The sequence below is a fragment of the Taudactylus pleione genome, unplaced genomic scaffold, assembly GCF_031769625.1.
Source record: "Taudactylus pleione unplaced genomic scaffold, aTauple2 ptg000040l, whole genome shotgun sequence".
Taxonomy (NCBI): Eukaryota; Metazoa; Chordata; class Amphibia; order Anura; family Myobatrachidae; genus Taudactylus; species Taudactylus pleione.
The window spans coordinates 32,966,232-32,987,660 of NW_028284442.1; the positions used below are offsets into that span (position 1 = coordinate 32,966,232).

A 21,429-nucleotide genomic window follows, 5' to 3' on the forward strand; every position below is an offset into this window, starting at 1 on the left:
TGCGTTTGCAGCAGATCTGTCTATGAACAGGTATGATTATGTGTATGCTGCACTGTGTCTAGCCTGCAATTCCTTCGGCAAACGCTCTGTGTATTCAGCTCTATGCGTGAATGCCCCATTGCAACCCAGTTACACCTGACCAGAGGACTGTGCATCGCCGTAGTTGTATACACTTGGTTCTGGCTTGTGCACAGAACGTAAACGCACAAGATTATGTCCACAAACTGATTTACTTTCAACTCTACATCAGTCCCTGATTTGAACAAATGAGCAAGCCGGCCTGCTGTCATTATAGCAAGTCATGGAGAGAGTTGTGTATTCTGCTGTACAATTACTTACGGGACCCACAAATTACATGCAGTATTGGTACAATGGTGAAAATGTCTCTCTACTTCTGCTGTAGTTGCTTTATGGGTGTTTATTATATCTCCTTACTCCTTTTCATTCTCTCTCCTTACTCATTTGTGCATTGAAGATATGGATAATGATTTATGCCAGAACACATTTTAGAATTTGTGCTTTTAAGTTTTGATGTTGGTAGAGTACGTAAGTGCCCCTGACCAGTGTATAACCATGAGTGTATTTTTGTTCTTGGCCAGTTATTGTTAATTATTGATAGAATACTATGATTGTATAGTAATTGCTATGAAAGGGAGGGCAGCAGACTTTTATAGTTGTAGTTTCCAGTGGCCAGAAGAAGAACTCCTGAAAGCAAGATGTTTTCAAAATCATAAGTAGTACATTAAAGCACATGCAACAAAGTGCAAATTGGCTCAATACATGCTCCAGTTACATACGTGTAACTGTTATTACATCATGATTGGCTGACTTATCCCCAATGAATGCAAATTAGGAGGTTTCTTTTAAGTAACTACTTGGTCGATTAAAATAATTACTGTAACAAAAGAAACTGAGTATGTTGGTGTTAAATAAAATAATATACTCATAAAGGTCCAATCATTTTTTTTTTTTTTTTAATTTATATTTAAAAATGTGACCTCCCCAATTTCTGGCTGTTGACATGGAAGCATGTGGATAAAGGCTTTTGACACTGAGCCTGGCAACGTCCAATGACTGCATATTAAAGCTCATGACACTGGTATTACACCATGCTGCACGTGATGGAAAACCCCAAAGCTGCTGTTGCGTGGTTTGATATAAAGCTCTACGTTTTCACAATAGTCACTGCAAAGAACAGCACGTACCTACACTCGGGCTTAAGCAGATGGTAACATTCATTACCTTTTCTGGCAATATTAATGTACAGTATAATGACAAACAATGTGTATTTGCACACAAGCTCACAGCTCAGCTACTGCCTGCAAGTGTAGAATAAATGGAAGGCACCACGTATCAATACACAAGCACGCCCCAACTCCCTCTCTCAGCCGCTGTCTGTACTAGACTGTAGCCAAGCAATAGCTGACAGGAGGGGAGTGCATAGCTGCTTACTGCTGCACATGACCAATACAATACATACTACACATACCTGTTTAGTCTTGTATATTGCATGTACAGTCATTTTTAACTGTCACATTGGTAAAACATGAATGGCTTATCTTGCAGTATTACTTAATAAACAAACTTGTGTCAAGATATTACAGCAGTGGCTGCTCAGGTAAGTCTTGTTCAAGTTCTTTGAATTGATCATTATTTGTACCAGTCAATCCTTGGTGAGGACTGATGCCAGTCCTTTGAGTTATGTAGTAATTGTTACATTTCTTGAGTATTTTCTGTCAGAAATGTGTACTTCTGTCAGTGAGGCAGTAATGTGCTGATTTTCTGTGAGCAGTGTCTATGTGAGAGATGTTATTGTTTACACTCATGGAGTGATACAACTAGGGCTTGTGATGAGGTTTTGATAACAGTGGAAATAGATGAGGCGTGAGGTATGCGGTTGTTTGGAAATAATGCAGTGTCATGTGATCTATTGTGTCCAATCATGGTGGTATTTTCTCAATATATTAAATAAATTATATATTTATATTTTACACTTCGCCCACTGTTATATCATCCAATTAAGACTGACTTGTAATAAAGCAGGAAAATCAAAAACTAAATATTTTCCTTTGTAACGTGTAATTAGATTGTTCTTTTCCCATATTCCCCGTCCAACACTCTGTGAGTGCTTGTGTATTCCCAGTGTGATGGAGAACCTACAACTGATTACCTTCCGTTCCCATGACTCTTTCCTGGGACACTGACAAGTCTCAGGTCACAAGCACATTTTATAACATTCTGTGTATATAATTAGTGTTCACGGTCTCAGATTTTTACAGGGTGCTGATTGCTGAGGAGGGCACATTTTAGGCTTGAAGGGCAAAATTTTAGACGTCACGTCTAAATTACACAATTACCATAATGCATTTTTATGTAAACCTTGACCTGATTCATATTATTTAAAGTGATTTTTATTTAATTATCAATTCTTCACCACAGCACACATTGTGCTTTATAGGGAATATTTATGTTTAGTAACAACAACCTAATATATAAATATATAATATATATATATATATATATATATATATCGTTTATTTATATGGCGCCACAAGACTGGGCAAAACCATATCTCATCCAGTTTTGGACATTTAAGTATTTTCATATACTTTTGTGATAAGATTGAGATGGACTATACTGAGCGCCGGTATCTATAATATTATTGCATTGTGTGATTTGTTTATGAGGGTGAGGTGGCCCTCACATTTATAGAAGGCAGCAAAAGTATAGATTGCGCCTTGGGAGTTTGTTTAAATATTTTCTTATGTATGCCCAGTGTCGTATGCCTGGGAGTTCAAGGGGAAACGCTGACTATATCGCTCATGGAGCATATCGTCTAGTGCAGTGGTTTTCAACCACTGTTCCGCGACGGTTGTGAAGTGTGCCACGACGGCGGTCAGAGCCACCGGGCACATTACACAGTACTGCGGCCTGGCTGCCGCTGAGCTTCTCTGGGAGGCTCAGGACATTGCCGATAGTTTAGAAGGTCAAAATCACGAATTTACTAAGCAGCATAATTGTCTGTCTATTTGGATCCGATGGTGATAATCATCGGTTCTTCCATGTGGGACTTCAGTCGCATTACACCCTTTACGATAGTCTCCACAGCCAAATAGAATTAAGAGTCTGCTCACAGTTGGCAGTGGATGCAAAGCACTGCACAGATCAGTATGATCTGTGCAGGCCTTGTTGTGTTAAAATGTAAAGAAAGGGTTAATGTTATATTAAAAAAAATAAAATAACTTGGGGTCCCTCCTACCTAAAAGCATAACCAGCCCCGGACCTCTGAGTCCGGCACTGTGGAAGTCTTTAAATCTGAAAATAATAATAAAAACTCCATACTCTCCAACCCATGGCCTTCATAAAACAAAATAAGGGCATGCGGAACCTAGACGGACACACACTGTACAGTTTGTTACGCAAAATGACCAGGTCACTGCTAGTCATTCCCACTGAGGTCAATGGGGGAAGCGCTGAGAGAGCGTTGGGAGCTTGTGGTTCGATTTTATATTTTTTTTGTTTTATCTACATTTTCAAACATTCTGATCATATTGGGACTATTAATAGCGATAAAACTGGGCCTATTTGCCAATATGACTACGTTTGCTACCAGCATCCTAATGCTAATGTGCCAATCCATTTATGAAAAATAAGAAAAATGTTTCTTCCCTTATGTAGAGAATTGGAGAACATGTTGCATTCTGATGACGGTATCTGGAAAATGTAGAATCTGGTAGTGTGGGAGTAGCTCCGCAGAGCTCTGCAGTTCAGTCTGTCTGACGTGGGGGACACAGTGATGGGAGACTGGAAGTTACTCCTACAGGACTGTGGGAGTGACTGAGTGATCCTGATGAGGGGACTTGGGAGCCGCTCTATGTACTGTGCATGCACAACACACAGCCGGAAGGTTTCAAGACTCTAAGCTGGCCACGGGAGGTGAATAGTCAGGGCCACTGAGTGTGGGTGGCATTGTGCAGCATACAGAGGGATATGGGGACATACTGAGGGGGGGAGGGGTAAATACCCATCCCGGGTGCCAAATATGTTTGGTACGCCACTGTGTGGGTTGTAAATTTGCTGCATAGGTCATTTGAATAGAACGTACACAGACATGAAAAGAAAAATAACTTGCAGTTCTTGCTAGTTTGTTATATTGTGGTTAGCATTGCTACTCCACAGTACTGTGAACAAGGATTCAATTCCAGTCAAAGCACTACCTATGTGGAGTTTGTGGAGCTGTAGAGTTGAATGCGAGTCTGTTTTTGGATGGATCGTGCATGTTTTTCGTAGAGTGTCTGCTCTGGAGCTGAGAGTATGCAAGTATGGGGCAACGCTGAGTCTATCACAACTGTTTACATCTCCATTTGCTGCTGAAGAAGAGTGACTGGTAACCGGGCACTCGCAGTTAAGCTAAGTACGGAATTGCTAGGTAGGTAGAGTTCTGAGTCTGATTTGCATTGAGAATGGGGCTGGGGCTGGTGCAAACTGATAACTGGTATGGAACCAAGCGATACAGGTAGGGGCAGTCCGTCCACAGAGTACAACTTGGCATATCGTCAAATTTCTGTGCTTAGTGCTATGCACACAATGCGGCCGACGTGCCTTCAACTCTGCATCAGCCCCTGTATGTTCTGTCCGTGTTTCCACTGACACAACAAAAACATACATGTAGGTTATTTGGTTTCAGACAGAATTTACCCAATTACCGTAAGCGGTAACATTTAGACTGTAGTGTAGACTCCACTGAGGCAGGCATGAGTAACGTTATCTGTAAGACAATTTATAGTATACAATACCACGCAAATTTACATGGGCAACAATATTGGAATAGAAAAAAATCAGTTCTCATAGGTTGAAAACTTCACATGTTGAGGTTTTTTTACCTTTTTTTTTATATTCATGAAGAAGACTTCTACCTACGATAATACGCCACCAGCTGTCATGGAACATGTCTCTCTCTGGGAAGCCTAGGGAAGGTTTATGGTACATACAATTTAGAACCCCGTGAAATGGAATCATCTTAGATGTAAGATAAATGTGAGGAAGGGGTAGTACATTATTCATCACTGGATTTCATTATGTTTCCCTGAGAGATAAGTTCTCTTTTGTCATCTGCCTCCTTACCTGTTTCTTGCAGGTACCTTTCCAAGTGCTGCCAGGCGAGAGTGTGGAGTATTTAGGAAATGCTAATGATGCCGTAATAGCAATCTCCAACTACAGGCTGCACATCAAGTTCAAAGACTCTGTCATCAATGTAAGTTATTGTTAGTGGTGTGCTGAGAACCGCAACCTGTACAGCGCTATAGTTAGTGGCACTAATTTAAATGCATATGATAGAATTCCAAATCAGTATTACATTTATAGCTGTTTGCCAACTGTTCATAGTGCAGCTCCTGTAGGTGTGTTGTGTTTATTACTAACATGTTAAAGAAGCTTTGTTTCCCTTTAAATAGTAAGTTGAGTACTGTATAAGCATGCATCATTTTGTTTAGCTGTCCTCCTACAATTCATTATCCTCTTTCCAAAATCTCTCTTGAGGGCAGAAAAGTATGGCTGCCAGTCACACACAAAGACACAGACTCCCAGCATATTGTGTGCAGGCAGAAGGATGGTTTGGGTTTTGCAGACAGAACTCAGAGGAGCGTTCCAAAATTTGCATGTTCCCTACATCATGTGGTTGCTATGACACTGGAAACTGCAGATTTAGAAATCATTAATAGCAGCCTTAAGAAACAAAGGGCAAAATGTACTAAGCTTCGGGTTCTAAACCCTGGTGGTGTGATGGCGGGTTCTACCTGGCGGTTAGGTGGTGCTTTGATGGCAGGTTCTATTCTGTTCTAAACCCCAGGGATTTGGTGGCGGTTTTGCAGCAGCCTTGTTCTATTCTATTCTAAAATGTGTTTTGACTGCATTTTTGCAGTGGTTTTGGCCTTAGTAAATCTTTAGATAGCCAAACCGCCACCAAACCGCCGAGGTTTAGAACTTGCCGTTTAGTAAATTTTTCCCAAACTGTGGAAAATAGTATTTACGAAGTTTGCCACAGGGATTAATTGTAAAAAAAACAGTATTATTGTTGCTTTATTTGATAAAGGGCTTTCTGCTTTGACAGTTACCACTGCAAAGGACAATGCATCCTTACGTTGTAGCTGTAGAAGATGGAACATTCATTACCTGTTATGAATAATTTAACTTGGTTACAGACAAAACCCAAGCTGTAAAAGTGTGAGCATCGACTGTTAGGTTTGGCGGAGTTGATGAAGGTTGTCAGTGCCTCATTCCAGATGTGTAAAACCGTACGCTGGGTCAAGTTTGCGCTATTGTTCGCTATACAGCTTCAATGTTGAAAGTTAACCGGAACTCCTAGATGTGATGGCTTCATGTTTAAAAGACAAGTTGCTGATGTCTCTGCAGGTGCCTTTAAGGATGATTGAGACTGTGGAGAGTCGCGACATGTTCCAGCTGCAGATTATCTGCAAGGACTCCAAAGTAGTGAGGTATACTTGTCATGTCTATAGATAGCACATTCATTATAATCTGTAATGTACTTTCCACAAAAGCATTTACACGAGGGCTTTGGCTATTCAGACTCCCAGTTCTTTTATTACTGAAGGCATGCAGCACATACATACATATGCTGTTTGTTTGTTTTTTCTCTCTAAATCTCAGGTACTGTCTTTATTCAGATATTCGGCCTATACAGTATTTGTTGTTTTTATCTTCACGTTTGCAAAGGGTTCTGCCATGGCCTGCTTATAACAGAATTGAATGCAATGAAAATACTGAGAACATTCCCTGCCATAGAGGACAGCTTATAATTGGCCTGCTTATACTGAGAACAGAGCGGCATTCCCTGCCATAGAGGACAGCTTATAATTGGCCTGCTTATACTGAGAACAGAGCGGCATTCCCTGCCATAGAGGACAGCTTATAATTGGCCTGCTTATACTGAGAACAGAGCGGCATTCCCTGCCATAGAGGACAGCTTATAATTGGCCTGCTTATACTGAGAACAGAGCGGCATTCCCTGCCATAGAGGACAGCTTATAATTGGCCTGCTTATACTGAGAACAGAGCGGCATTCCCTGCCATAGAGGACAGCTTATAATTGGCCTGCTTATACTGAGAACAGAGCGGCATTCCCTGCCATAGAGGACAGCTTATAATTGGCCTGCTTATACTGAGAACAGAGCGGCATTCCCTGCCATAGAGGACAGCTTATAATTGGCCTGCTTATACTGAGAACAGAGCGGCATTCCCTGCCATAGAGGACAGCTTATAATTGGATAGGAACTGATCATATGATGCATTTTTTGGCCCAGAGCAACACTTACTTTCAGTCTTTTCATTGTAACAGTGGATCCGTCAGCTGTTAGGTGTAGGTAGTGTTCATTCTAGCACCCTGTACCTCTCACAACCCGTGCAGTTCCTCTTTCCTGCCTGGGGTGTCGCTCTCTGCTCTGGTGCCTCTAGCACACTCTGGTCTGTATGTCTGCAGTGTGTTGTATCAGCTGAGTGTGCTAGAAGCACCAGAGCAAATAGCGAAACCCCAGACAGGAAAGAGGACCTGCACGGGTTGTGATAGGTGCAGGGTGCTAGAATGAACACTATGTAGGCTAAATGATACCTGTCCTTTCAACTTATCACTGAGATTTGACCATTACAGGATACAATGCTAAATGGATCAGCTCTATTAATTTAACTAACTGAATGTTGCTTGTTTAGTTTTAAGAGGGCCTCTTGAGTGTACTGCTAAAGGGAAATTGTAAACATGATGTAAGTTATGTAAATCACTTGGAGCACCAGAGCACTCGTCCTGTGCCCTTACTAACCTAAAGTTCACATGTAGTGGACGGGAGTAATAACAAGCAGTTACTGGCCATTGGATTACTACAATGGTCAATATAGAATGATCACCCATACTTCTGCCTATCCCAGAAATCCTTGAGCTAATGTATAATGAAATGAGAGTAAGCCCCTTGGACCTAATGTCTGAGCTAAGATGTTACTGATGGTGGAGAGGGGGGGGGGGGGGCGCTAGAGAGATGCAATAGCCCATTATATAGCAGATGATCTTGGTTTTCACATTTTAGGTTTTACTTTTAGGCATTTAAAAAAGCATAGATTTGAAATATATTTGCTATAGCAATTTAAAGCTTTTTATGGCTGTAAAGACAAAATGACCAAAATAAACACTGCTAGTATTTATAATGACCAGTGGGAGGAAAAGAGATGAATCAATCGGTTTAATTGTGATGCGTGCATGTTAGGTGTGTTGTTTGTTTGTTTGTTTATTTCTTTATTTATAATTTTTTTAGTTTGTGGTTTGTTTTGGTTTTGTCTTTTTTTTTTTTTAATCATTTACTCCTCTAACATTCTATCCTTGTTTCATTTGTAGATGTCACTTTTCCACTTTCAAGCAATGCCAGGAGTGGCTGAAGCGTCTGAGCAGAGCTACTGTACGTCCAATCAAACAAGAAGATCTGTTTGCATTTGCCTACCACGCTTGGTGCCAGGGTGTCTGTACTGACGAGGAGGAGCACCATGTTCACCTCTGTCGCCCAGGTAAACTGCACTCATTCATACCATAGAGTGCAAGCCTCAGTCTAAGCAGATGTGAATGTGTGCAGTATGTAGAGTACCTAAGGAGAAATCCTAATCTAAGCTGGGGAAGGTGGTTTGTAACTTGGACTTTGGATGAACATGGCCCCTGTGTGCAGTAGGTGCTGTAAGCACAAGTCTCCTTCTTGCATGTGGATTTGACTTTATATCTGTACCGGAATCCTCCACCTGGGACATTCCAGCTGTGAATATACATCATAAATACATACCACTCTGATTAACGTATGTTACGTACCCGCCGGACACGTTACTAACGTGCATTGCCCTGACTGGCGTCATTTCAGGTGACCATGTGAAGGATCGCTTTCAGATGGAGTGGCAGCGCATGGGTTTTGATATGCAGAATGCATGGAGAGTGTCTGAAATCAACAACAACTACAAGTAAGAAACCGATGATCTACAGTGTGTGTTTTGTTTTGTTTTTTCTGCAAAATATGGACATTTATTGTTCTTGGGCCTAGAGAACACAGGCATCATTTATCCATCTCTCCTTCCTCTGGTGCAGGTGAGTGGGAGAGAGACAGTTACTCAGGAGTGCAGACATCTGTTTTGCCAAAGTGGATAACGGAGCAAGGGTGGGAAAAATAGACCCTGCTCTGCTTTCCCCCCTCCATGCTGCATCACCTGGCTCTAGCAGACTCCTGTGTGCACTGCATTGGTGACTCTTCATAGTCACAATACTCCCATCTCCCCTCCGACCGCTGAAAAGACAAATGCAGACAAAACCTAAAAAATAGATTTTAGACTTTTTGCAATCGCTGTATGGTCCTTTGACACTCTTAAAGTTGCATATAAATCCTTATTGGTTGCTTTTTAGAATAATATTTAATATGTAAGTGAAACAAAACACATTTTCATGTTACAGAGATCTAAAATAACACTTCGATTAGCTACTAAATATAATAATGTAGAGATTGAATCAAAACTTATTATTTTCAAATCCAGTAATATTTGATGTGCCAGAAATTGCAGAGACAAAGTATTGTTTATTTACTCCTTGTCCCCAGGGCATTGCAGGTGAGTGCAGAAAAGCATTTCCCCCAATGCTGCATACATGGTGACTGAGTGTGGCCACCACTGATGCTGCAGTTACTACAATCAGGAATGAGTACTCGCTGTGTGTAGTCCCTATGTGTCTATTGGATCTCACTGACCCAAACCTGCGATTGCACCATAGGTTTGTACACAGCAGTTGTAAAGGCCATGTCTGACGTCTTATTATGGGTGATAAATTTGCATTCCTTCCTATAATCTCATGACATTGTGAACATGGCTTTGACTGTGTTGTATTGTATACTATAGAATACTAGAGGGTCTATTCATGAAGAACATGAAGTGTCAAACGAAAAATATCACTATATATTGCATCACATCGATGCGATATATAGTGATGTTTAGTAGCCATTCATGTAGACTTACCTGTCTGACGTCTTCATGCGCAGTCCGGCCCCTCCGCGATCCCTGGACGCAATGAGGATACAGACATATCGGGTGCCTGATAATGTCTATATATTCTCACTGCACATGCGACGGCGTCTGAGAGCAACAGATCAGGTCAGACCTGCAGCAAAGGACACTGGGCAAAAGGGGGCGGAGCCAGTGCCAGGCAGGGAAGTATGCCACTTCCGTTCTCTGTTCGGTTTGCATGTACATATTACGCCAACCTGTGCGCACCAGAGGAACGGAAAGCTGTACTTTTCCCCCATCACATCTGTAGTAACACACTTTCCCCTCTGTAGTAACACTTCCCCCTCTCACCTCTTTAGTAACACATTTTCCCCCTCTCACCTATGTCATAACACACTCACCCCACCCCATCTCACCCATCATCTGTATAGTAACATTTCCTCCTTCCTGCAGCAGCAACCACTTCAACAGCATTTTCACCCCTATCACCACTGTGCCAGCACATCGCCCCCTCTATAAACTCTGTAGCAGCACATCTTCCCGCCCCCCCTTCCCCCTTCAATCACCTCTGTAGCATCCCAACAACCACCACACCCCCACCATAGTCTCTGCAGCAGCTATAACAGATATATCTGCCATCGGCTGTGCTGCACAGCCAACACGATATGACGTACACTGGCCGATGCACACACAATTGAACGGCCGATATGTGTGCCAGCTTGCACCCAGCGTCAATAATTTCTGCAGCAGTACGTCAACCACCACAGCCCCACAATAACCCTGTTGCCAGATTAACCGCGCTGAAAAATAGCCAGGTCTCACTACAGCTGCGGGAGTGTATTCAGTGGGGCCTGGTAAACTGCAGGAGAGATGAATGAGAGCCCAGGAAACTTGGACAGAATGATATTTTAAACAAGCCTGTGTAGCTGTTATGATGATAGCTTCTCTTCCTCTATGTATACAGCGCAGGTTGTTTTCTTCTAATGGTGATTACTTTGTTTTGGCGGCACCTCTAGGCTGTGTCCAAGTTACCCTCAAAAGCTCCTGGTTCCTGTCTGGATCACTGACAAAGAGCTTGAGAATGTTGCTACCTTCAGATCATGGAAGAGGATACCTGTTGTGGTGTACAGGTATTAATTTGCCCATACTGTAATGTATGTTTGTGCACATCTGGGCCCCTTTTGCTCCAAGAGTGTATGCAACAGGACTATAGATACATATTTAATAAGCTAGAAATAACAACATTAAAACAAACAATGTTGAACTATAAACTTCAAACAGTGACTAAAAGCTTCCCGTATACATTAAACTGATAACTAAACAAATAACATGTAACTAAATGTTACCTGTGCCATGTGACAGATGTATAGTTACTAGTATAAGCTCCTTCTGCATGTCTGCTATGGCTATAATTATGACATTAATGTAATTTATGTTAAGGTGCATACACACAGAGCGATATATCGTTACAATATTAATGCTATCGTTCAACGATATATATCGTTCATATTGTTCCATGTTTATGCAACCAACGATATGCGCTACTGCTGGACGATAACTATATTGTCCATCGTCCATGCAAACAGGCCAATCTGGGCGATATCGTTATATTCCCGATAGCAGTGATTCCCAACCTCGGTCCTCAAGGCACACCAACAGTCCTGGTTTTAGTGATACCCATGATTGAGCACAGATGGTTCAAATCAAAGTAACTGAGGTACTAATTAAGTCACCTGTGCTCAAGTATGGCTATCCTTAAAACATGGACTGTTAGTGTGCCTTGAGGACCGTGGTTGGGAACCCCTGCCCTATAGGGATCCACGATCATTGGTCGTTGGTAATATCGTTGGTGTGTGGATGAACAATATCGTTCATCCAGCACACCAGGAATTTCAAGGGAGATTGTTCAGTGATATAGTTAGCTGAGCAGATCGTCCTGTGTGTATGCACCTTTAGTCTTAAAAACTGTGAACAACCTTTTATCTGGGGATTATATGGTGTGCTCTTCGGATTGATGCTGGGATGCCTGTTCCTAGGAATACGGCAGCTTTCTTCTGTTTTCTTCCTTGGCAAATCATCCTCCTCGCTGCAGAATACAATACTTTACATTGTCTGTAAATGTCCTTCTGATCGTCTCTAAGCCTAAGGAGCAGCAACACCCGATTCTCTGAGATCAGTGCTGGTGTCTCCTCTCCTTGGCATGGTGCTAACATAGCTGAAAGCTCCAGACTGGACTAGCAATACTTCTGCTTTCATATATAGAGGTGTTAACGCTCCCTGGTGGTCAAATTACAAAGTGCACGTGACTAGCAGCATCTGGCCCATATGAGCTTTATTTAGATGAACGCAGTAAGGGTGCACTTACTTTTTCCCTCATTGCTTTTTCACGTTGACTGCTTGGTTCAATAAGTACTAATAATGTCCAATATATCAAGGGTTAGGTTGGAATGATCCGTGTTCAGGACTTAGTATGGGCTCGATGATTTTAATGAACTAAACGGGTTTTTGTTTTTCTTATTACACACTACTGTATACGAGTTTGGAGCTTGTCCCAGAACTAGGGCAGGTGACCTATTATCTCCTGTGTACTTTGTCGTAGACATACGCGAACAGGGGCAGTGATAGCACGGTGCAGTCAACCGGAGATCAGCTGGTGGGGCTGGCGCAATGCCGATGATGAGTATCTGGTCACTTCCGTTGCAAAGGCCTGTGCCCTGAACCCAGGAGGACGTGCAGCTGCCGTCAGTTTCAATAACAAGAGCACCAGTGAGGGAAATGAGAATGCAGACACCGACTTTGGTAAGACCCTTTTACCAACATTATTATTACTATCCAATGAAGCTATAATATATGCACCACTTAATGTGGTATCTCTGTATAGGGATTAATAGTGTTTGATGTTATTTGCAGATTCCTCGCTGACTGCCTGCCCTGGCATTGAGGGGAGCGGGGCACCTCAGAAACTCTTAATCCTGGATGCTAGATCTTACACGGCTGCTGTTGCAAACAGAGCGAAAGGTGGAGGCTGCGAGTGTGAAGGTAACCGATAGAGAAATAGATCTACTAAGCTCATCGTCATAGATGAGAGCGTTATTTACTAACCTAGTATAAGTGCATCTGTATGCTAGTATGGGTGATCACACCGCGCAGACTCTTTATTTCCATTTGCACCTTTTGTTTCAGTGCTACAAACAGTCACATTTTATTTATTTATTTTATATTAACTAAAAAGTTTCTAATAAGAAGAAGAAAATGCTGTTTCCTGTGCACAACGTCACATGACCAGGATTAGGTTATTTGTAGCATTGAGCTGGAGGTGGTGCTAGGCTTTTACTATATGACGGAAATGGGGATCAATGTGGGTACCAGGCCTGTTACTGACTGATGTCCGGAACAGAACTACAAATCCAGCCAAAACCTCTTTTTACACTCCCCGATTTTGTACATGATGGTGTCAGTGAGACAATTTATTTGATTTTGTACTACCTGTAACCCTAATGCAATGCCCCTATGCAGTTCCCTTTACGTCTAGCACAATATTGTCACTGTACAGTATTAGGATATTCAGTACAGTGTGATAATTCTTGCTTTAAAAATGCAGTCACGAAAGGCTCTTATTCAGGGTTCACCACAGCATATTCTTATGGTAATCTCCCTCCTCCTCGTACTCTCAGTAGACAGCACAACATGGTGTACTTTGGACCTGATTCAGACATGTTCGCTAAGGTGCGATCGCTCATTGCCGGGCGATTGTTGATCAGTGCGCAATGCGTCTAATTCGCAGTGCACGTGCGCAAGCCAGTCTTAGCGATGGGGAATCGTGCGCTCATAGCACACAGACTGCCCGCTACTTTTAGTGACAGAATGTGCCGTTTGTGGGTGGTAACAGGGGAAGGTGCTTGTGAACGGGGGGAGTGGTGTTGCGGACGCAGGCGTGTCAGGCCGCCAAAACGCTGTTTAAAGGGCGTGCATAATTAGCAAAGTAGCGTCATTGTACACGTCACCTGCATGTAATTCAGTCCGCACTGATCGCAGTGCATGCGGCGGGGAAAGGCAACCCCAAGGGCTGCGAGCAGCTCTGATGGCTCTCGATGTTACCGATTAATCAAACAATTCCAGGAGATGACGTGTATTGCGAGGAGAAAGGAGGCGTCTTTATACACTGGCGAGCGCTCAGTGCCGTAGCTCGCTAAGACATAGAGGGCATCCTTACGCCACGCAGTGCGAGCATTTAATTTAAATATCCGGCCCCTTTTTGGCAGCGAGCGGCCGCATCTTGCGAGCAGGTCTGAATGAGCTCCTTTGTCTTGTTGGCACTGGTAACAATTTAATAATCTTGGCTTGGTAAAATATAAGAAAAAAAACAACCAACCTCACAGTGTAAGCCTGCGTATACCTGCTCAGATAATGAAGACGTTTGTTTCTTTGTTTGGTTTGGTATTTAGACTTTTTACCATTTTCTTACACCATTTTTTTCTTATTCTGTCAAAGTGGAATTTAACTGTACTGAAATGCCTCTTACCCCGGTGCACAACTCCTCATTATGTAATAACTGTACAATGTTGTTATTACCTATAAGATTTAGATGATAAATGAGTAGTGGCACTTGCTGTAATAATGTATATCTAATGGGGGTTATGAAAGGGCTGAATAGCAGGCGACATAACTTACTGAATGCGGACACAAACCAATCTGCATTGCATTGCACTTACTAAATGCTTATTTCAGGACCTCCTCACATTAGTGCAAGTAGCTTCACATAACAGGCCTGATCCTAAGTTACACGGATGCATCTAAGTGACCCCATCGACCCCCTAGTCCTCTGCTTCCAAGAGCACTGATCATTGCTACTATCTGCATTTGCAGCAGCCCCGCTAGATCGCTGCATACGCTCATCCCTGAATAGCCCACAACTCTGTACGTCCATGGGACACTTCTCCTACGTACTAACGTTCCATAGCCCCCCAGTATCGCCCGTTCAGCCATATGTAAAATGCGACCCACAATTACACTAAATTGTGTACACACAGGGCCTGATTAACTAAGGATCGCTATTGCAACCGCAGCTGCTTTTACGCACGCAGGTCTGTTGCAAAATATGCTAATGACTGTAATCGCAAAGCTATTATAGAGACGCACAGAGACGCCCAGAACCACTTTCGCACATCCGTAATACCTTGCAGTCCTGTATATACATCGGGAACATCGAGTAACATCGGCCCCTCATGCACAAGTACTGATCTTACTCAGAAATTGCTAACCTCGTTGCACACAGTGAGTACACAAGCTGCGTATGCTGGCGCAGTGGCTAATTTATGCACGCCCATGCAACAGCGTTCAAACAGACAGGCATGCCTGCGTTTCTCCGACCACTGCCCCATCACCAAACTCAAACGCTGATGTCCCACTGTCTGCGATGGCTTTGTATCTGTGTGAACAATTGCAATGCGAACACGCGCATTGCGGTGCATGCACAGTATGCACCATCGACCAATCTGCGTACGCGGTGCAATTGCAATCCATGATCCCCCTCCCCCGTTAAGAATTCATAAGAAATAAGAAAACAAACACTCACTGTCCGGTCCCGGGGATTAAGATCTGCATTTTCGGGCCGGGGATTAAGATCGTCATAGTAGCATTGCATTTTTTTGTGCCAACCAGCGCTGCCCAGCATTAAAAAAAAAAAAATCCAATTCTACTATGAAAGTCTTAATCCCGGGCCGGAAAGTAAGTAAAAAGAAAAAAAAAAAACACAATAGTACTATGCAGATCTTAATCCTGAATCCCGGGATTGGAGCCTCAAATCCCGGGATTGTCCTCCCTAGCCGTAACACGTACAGTTTGCTAAAATCACAAGACCCGTCCTCATTCGGAGTTGTGTGCAACACAATGACAGTGACTACATGATTCACAAACACCTTGGGGGAAAATACATATAATATGCTGTATTATATATCTGAAGTTTGCTCATAGAAGTTGAATAAGCAGCTGCCTTGTGCAGCTAGACAGAAATACAATTTCTTAGTTTTTAAAGTTATCGGTTTGTGTTTTAAATGTTCTATTTATAACCCTGCAGTGTAACCTGTCTGTGTATGTACTTTGCCTGGGGCTAAGCTACGTCAGCAAATCTGTATATAATTATATTGCTTTTCCGTCTATAACTCCTGTCGCCTGGTCCCTTTTTGAAAGGATGTACAACAAGGCTCTGACTGAAGTGACTTAGAACAGTCCTGCTGTCCTTATGGCTCCTTAATTCACAGACCTATTTGACATCACAATAGCTTGCATCTTTTACTGCTCCAAGTAATGGTAGTTATATATATAATTTTATATTGGGGCAGCACATACAGTGTAATGGTTAGCATTACTGCCTCACAGCACTGAGGTCATGGATTCGTTTCCCACTATGGCCCTAACTGTGTGGAGTTTGTATATTCTCCCTGTGCTTGTGTGGGTTTCCTCCGGATACTCCGGTTTCCTCCCACACTCCAAAAATATACTGGTAGGTTAATTGAGTCCCAACAAAAAAAAAATTAACCCTCGTGTGTAAGTGTGTTAGCATGTGATAGGGAATATAGATTGTAAGCTCCACTGGGGCAGGGACTGATGTGAATGGACAAATATTCTCTGCAAAGCGCTGTGGAATATGTGTGCGCTATATAAATGACTGGTAATAAATATATAAATCTTTGCAATCCGGCACTCACTGCACAAAAAGTTCCTCACCCCGTTGCCCTCCGAATAATGTCACATGAAGACAAATCAGATACAATACCAATGACGGCGGCACTCGTCCTGATGAAAATGCAGGAGCATTAAAACGTCGATATCTATCTGACCACCGTGTTGTGTTTTATTTCAATCCCTGAGTGCCGCTGTCATTGGATTGTGTATATATAATATATAATCTTGGAAAAAGGCAATTGCTGCTGTTAATTTTGATTTACCAACTTCTGCTAAGGAACAACATCTTCCTTGATTCATCTTTGCCTTATTGAAACGATTCATTATTATGTGCTTTACTGTTGCAGAATACTATCCAAATTGTGAAGTAGCCTTTATGGGAATGGCAAATATCCACTCAATCAGAAATAGTTTCCAGTACCTGCGAGCTGTGTGCAATCAAGTTCCGGATCCAGGAAAGTACGTTTCCTAGTGTGGTCTTATTTATTTAGGTTGATTACAACACCCATTCTGTGTGACACCCGGTGTCTATCCCCAGTCTTCATAGTTCTTTGACACTTAAAAATATTATCGCAGAGGTTCCCCTATTTACGCCTTGCCACGCTATACAGTGTAACGATTGCCTATAGACACATGACAATGGAGTAAATGTAATACACTGTTTCTCGCAAAACATCGGCGAGTTCCCAGCAAGTCTTCCTGATGTTTAAAGGGGAAATCATTTAAAAGGCAAAACCAACCTGGTTTCGCCTTTATTAATATCGAGCAGACTCGCCGGAAACTGCTGAAACCGCAGGCTAGTACATTTACCCAAATGTGTGGACTGAGACGATATTCATTAGGACACAGCCCATTGGTTCATGAAGAACCAGTGACATCAATGGAACTTGATGTTCTGTCAGTATCACCAAGTATCTCAGTGATGTCATTCTTTTCTAGTGAGCTGATTGGCTGCATTCTCATGGTTGTGCTTTCAGCCCTCAGAATAGCCAAGGTTTGTTAGCAACAGGTAATTTAGGGAACCCAATATTGAGAATGTGAATAAGTAAAAAAAAGAAAAGAAAAACTATTTCTATTTACATTTCCACAGTGAAAAACAATGTAAGGCCATTTTGTCTAAAGATATTCTGGATTAGTGTAATTGTTAATGTACTTCCAAAAATATTTGTTTTGCTTTTGCGATATATTTTTATATCATAATCCTTGGCCTGGCCACTTTTTCATTTCCATCAACTAATGCCATCATCATGATCTTTCTCTCTGAAGATGCCACTTATCTCTCAGGTGGTGAAACCCTTTATGTGTTTTGTAGCTGGCTCTCAGCACTGGAAAGTACCAAGTGGCTGCAGCACCTGTCTGTTATGTTGAAAGCTGCCACCGTTGTGGCCAACGCCGTGGACCGAGAAGAGCGCCCGGTGCTAGTTCACTGCTCCGATGGCTGGGACAGGACACCTCAGATTGTTTCCCTGGCGAAGGTCCTGTTGGATCCGTATTACCGGACCTTAGAGGTATGTAGTGACATCAATGAAGACGTCTTGGTTCTTTGACTCATAATTGTAATGTTAATTATGGCCGTTTCTTTTATAGGGCTTTCAGGTGTTGGTTGAGACAGACTGGTTGGATTATGGCCATAAATTTGGTGATCGCTGTGGTCATCAGGAAAATGTTGAAGATCAAAACGAGCAATGCCCTGTCTTCCTGCAGTGGTTAGACTGTGTCCATCAGCTGCTCCATCAGTTCCCTTGTCTCTTTGAATTCAACCACGCCTTCTTGGTAAAGCACAAAACCAACTTGCTCATTCTATATGTAACTATATCCACCATGTTCTCATTCACTGGTCTGCAGCAGGTTGCCGTGTTATCAGGCAGCTGCTTCGCTAACTAATCAGGCAGTGTGTGACTGACAGCTAGGCTGGGCTGATGGCAGGAAAGCCCAGCCTGGGTTGTTTGAATCGTATACAAGGCGATGGCCAATGATGTTTCCGCTCTTTGATTTGTGCCGGATCCCATCTGGAAACACCGCCCAGTGTATTTTGTGGTTTGCACGTGAAAATGTCAATTTTGAAATCTATTGGTCCTTTAAAACGGACCTGTCTCCTACACATTGTGCAGTATCCAGTGGTTCCATATTATGCTTAGAACACAGGTAGGATGAGGTATTTTGGCTCCTAAGTGAGGGAAACCAAACTGCGCTGTATATGATGGCACAGTTTGAGTAGTGTGGCCTTTATGTTAACCACCTGCGTTGGCTAGATATTGTAAAGGGCATAAAGCACCAAGGCAGTGCAGGCATGCTGCTGTTCCTCTGCAGTATGAGACCCATTTGTGTGTTCAGTGCTTGAACTATATCGTTGAACTCTTGCACCCACAGCAGCTGACTCTTCTGTCTACCCCTTGCCGTGACATAGAACATTATGAATAAAGGTTGGTGGGTTCCAGCACTTAATCTTCTATATTGGCTGTAAGGCAGGGAAAGCCTGGACTGTAGAGCAACACTGTTACCAGATTTATTCACACCTGGACTTTACATAGTATTGCAGTTTCCTACAGAAAGCTAATGAGGCAATTTCATCTATAAATCTAAGTGTCTCCGACTAGACGATTATAGCCGGCTATAACCCCTTCTCTTGACGCGCAGGTGAAGTTAGTCCAGCACACGTACTCCTGCCTCTATGGCACTTTCCTTTCCAACAACCCTTGTGAACGAGAAACGCGAAACATCTACAAAAGGACCTGCTCGGTGTGGTCATTACTCAGAACTGGCAACAAAAACTTTCACAACCTGCTCTACATGCCTGGTGGTGAGCTGGTAAGGAACACAATAGCGTAATAAATACCTGCATATTTCAACTTAAATTGCCACCCTATTACCTTATAACCACAAGGAGATGCACAGTCTAAAGCGGGGTAGCCAACCCTGGTCCTCGGGAGCTACCAACAGTGCATGTTTTCCAGGTCTCCTCACAAAATCACAAGTGAGATAATTAGCTCCACCTGTGGATCTTTTCAAATGTGTCTGTGAGTAATAACTACACCTGTGCACCTGCTAGGTGACCTGGAAAACATGACCTGTTGGTAGCTCTCGAGGACCGAGGTTGGCTTCCCCTGGTCTAAAGTAATCTGAGAATTGGGATGCATTATGTGTCCCCACCCATACTGAGACTTTTATCCCCTGTCCTATATGATCCTTGTGTTTACCCACCCATTATGGGGGAGTCCACATATATTATTGAGGCTTGAATGATGCATTATTATTTTTATAGATTTTTTTTTTTTTCTTTTCTGTGGCATTTGTTCCTGACCGTTCTGGCCTGTGCATTAATTGTTCTAGTGTGCACCAGAGCCTGCTGACAGTGCCACAAATGACAGATTCTCATCGTTCTAAGCCAAGGTCACTCTTTGCACCTGATATTGGTATCCAGTCTCCATTTGTAGAAAAATGATTTACTTCCAGATTTTAGTCTTTACAGTGGAACATCATATAAATATATTTAGTTATTAAAAAACAAAATTGTATAATCCTAATGTCATTATTTAGTTTTTTTTCTGTCTGGTTACTTTTGGTTTTTGTTTAAGTCTGAACAATTGCAATAATTTAGTCCAGTGCATACCTGTGTTATGCTGATGTGCGAGTCCCCACCACCACTTTGTGTGACTGTTATTCCTCATGTTACCTTTCAGTCTTTTCTCCAGATTCAGAGAGTGTCCTCTTGTTCTAGTCGTCCTCTTATGTCAGAGGTTCCCAAACGTGGTCCTCAAGGCACCCTAACAGTCCAGGTTTGAAGTATATCCAACATTAAGCACAGAGTACTAATTAAGTCACCTGTGCCCAAGCATCGATGTCCTTAAGACCTGGCCTGTTAGGGTACCTTGGTGACCAAGTTTGGGAACCTCTGTCTTATGTTCATGATAAACTGTGTCTTGTAGCTCCAAGTTTAAATCTTTATAAACCATATGGTAACAGAAAAATAATGTTACCTGTCAGGGAATATAAATATTAGTATTAGTGGAGATTTTCTTTAAATGTATGTAACTTTTGAGATGAGAATAGATACATTTTTGAATTTTGTCTGTTTTCAAGCCACAAATTACTAAAAATATTTCTTCTCCAGCACAGTTACTAGCTCAGTAATTCACCTTGGTGAGCTGTGATGCAAATGGGAGAACATTGTAATTTTCAGTGTTTGCATTTGCGACAATCACCCATAGGCACTGTGCTAGGCTAGTATCCAATAGGCTAGTCCAGATGTTCTCAAACTCAGTCCTCGGGACCCCACACAGTGCACGTTATCCAGGTCACCTAGCAGGTGCACAGGTGTATTCATTACTCACTGACACATTTTAAAAGTTCCACTGGTGGAGCTTAGAATTTTACTTGTGATTCTGTGAGGAGACCTGGAAAATATGCACTGTTTGGGGTTCCGAGGACCGTGTTTGAGACCCTGTAGGCTAGTCATGCTGAAACCATTTCTAATTACTCTCTAATAGACTTCTCATTCTGTAACAATTTATAATGACTCTCTAATAGATTGGCCCCTGTAACCATTTAGAATTACTCTCTAATAGGTTAGCCCTTCTGAAACCATTGATAATGACTCCATAAAAGTACCAGCCCTTGGGTGCATCCTTACGGAGATTCCAGTTATATCAAAACGACTTCAAATAGGTTCTCTAAATTGCTGCACTATTTATACTATGCCATTTATTTTCTGACACATAT

General features: G+C 42.3%; 1 protein-coding gene across 3 annotated transcripts in view; it reads left to right on the forward strand.

Annotated features, from left to right (window-relative positions):
• MTMR4 (myotubularin related protein 4) overlaps positions 1–21,429 on the forward strand; it is a 90,946-nt gene that overhangs the window by 53,667 nt on the left and 15,850 nt on the right. For all 3 annotated transcript variants that reach the window (XM_088455299.1, XM_088455290.1, XM_088455280.1), the window contains 11 exons: positions 5,138–5,254; positions 6,412–6,494; positions 8,396–8,562; positions 8,904–9,000; positions 11,043–11,156; positions 12,626–12,825; positions 12,937–13,065; positions 17,058–17,169; positions 18,023–18,218; positions 18,298–18,483; positions 19,348–19,518. In XM_088455299.1, the coding sequence (XP_088311425.1) occupies positions 5,138–5,254; positions 6,412–6,494; positions 8,396–8,562; positions 8,904–9,000; positions 11,043–11,156; positions 12,626–12,825; positions 12,937–13,065; positions 17,058–17,169; positions 18,023–18,218; positions 18,298–18,483; positions 19,348–19,518 (1,572 nt within the window). The remainder of the gene's footprint in view (positions 1–5,137; positions 5,255–6,411; positions 6,495–8,395; positions 8,563–8,903; positions 9,001–11,042; positions 11,157–12,625; positions 12,826–12,936; positions 13,066–17,057; positions 17,170–18,022; positions 18,219–18,297; positions 18,484–19,347; positions 19,519–21,429) is intronic.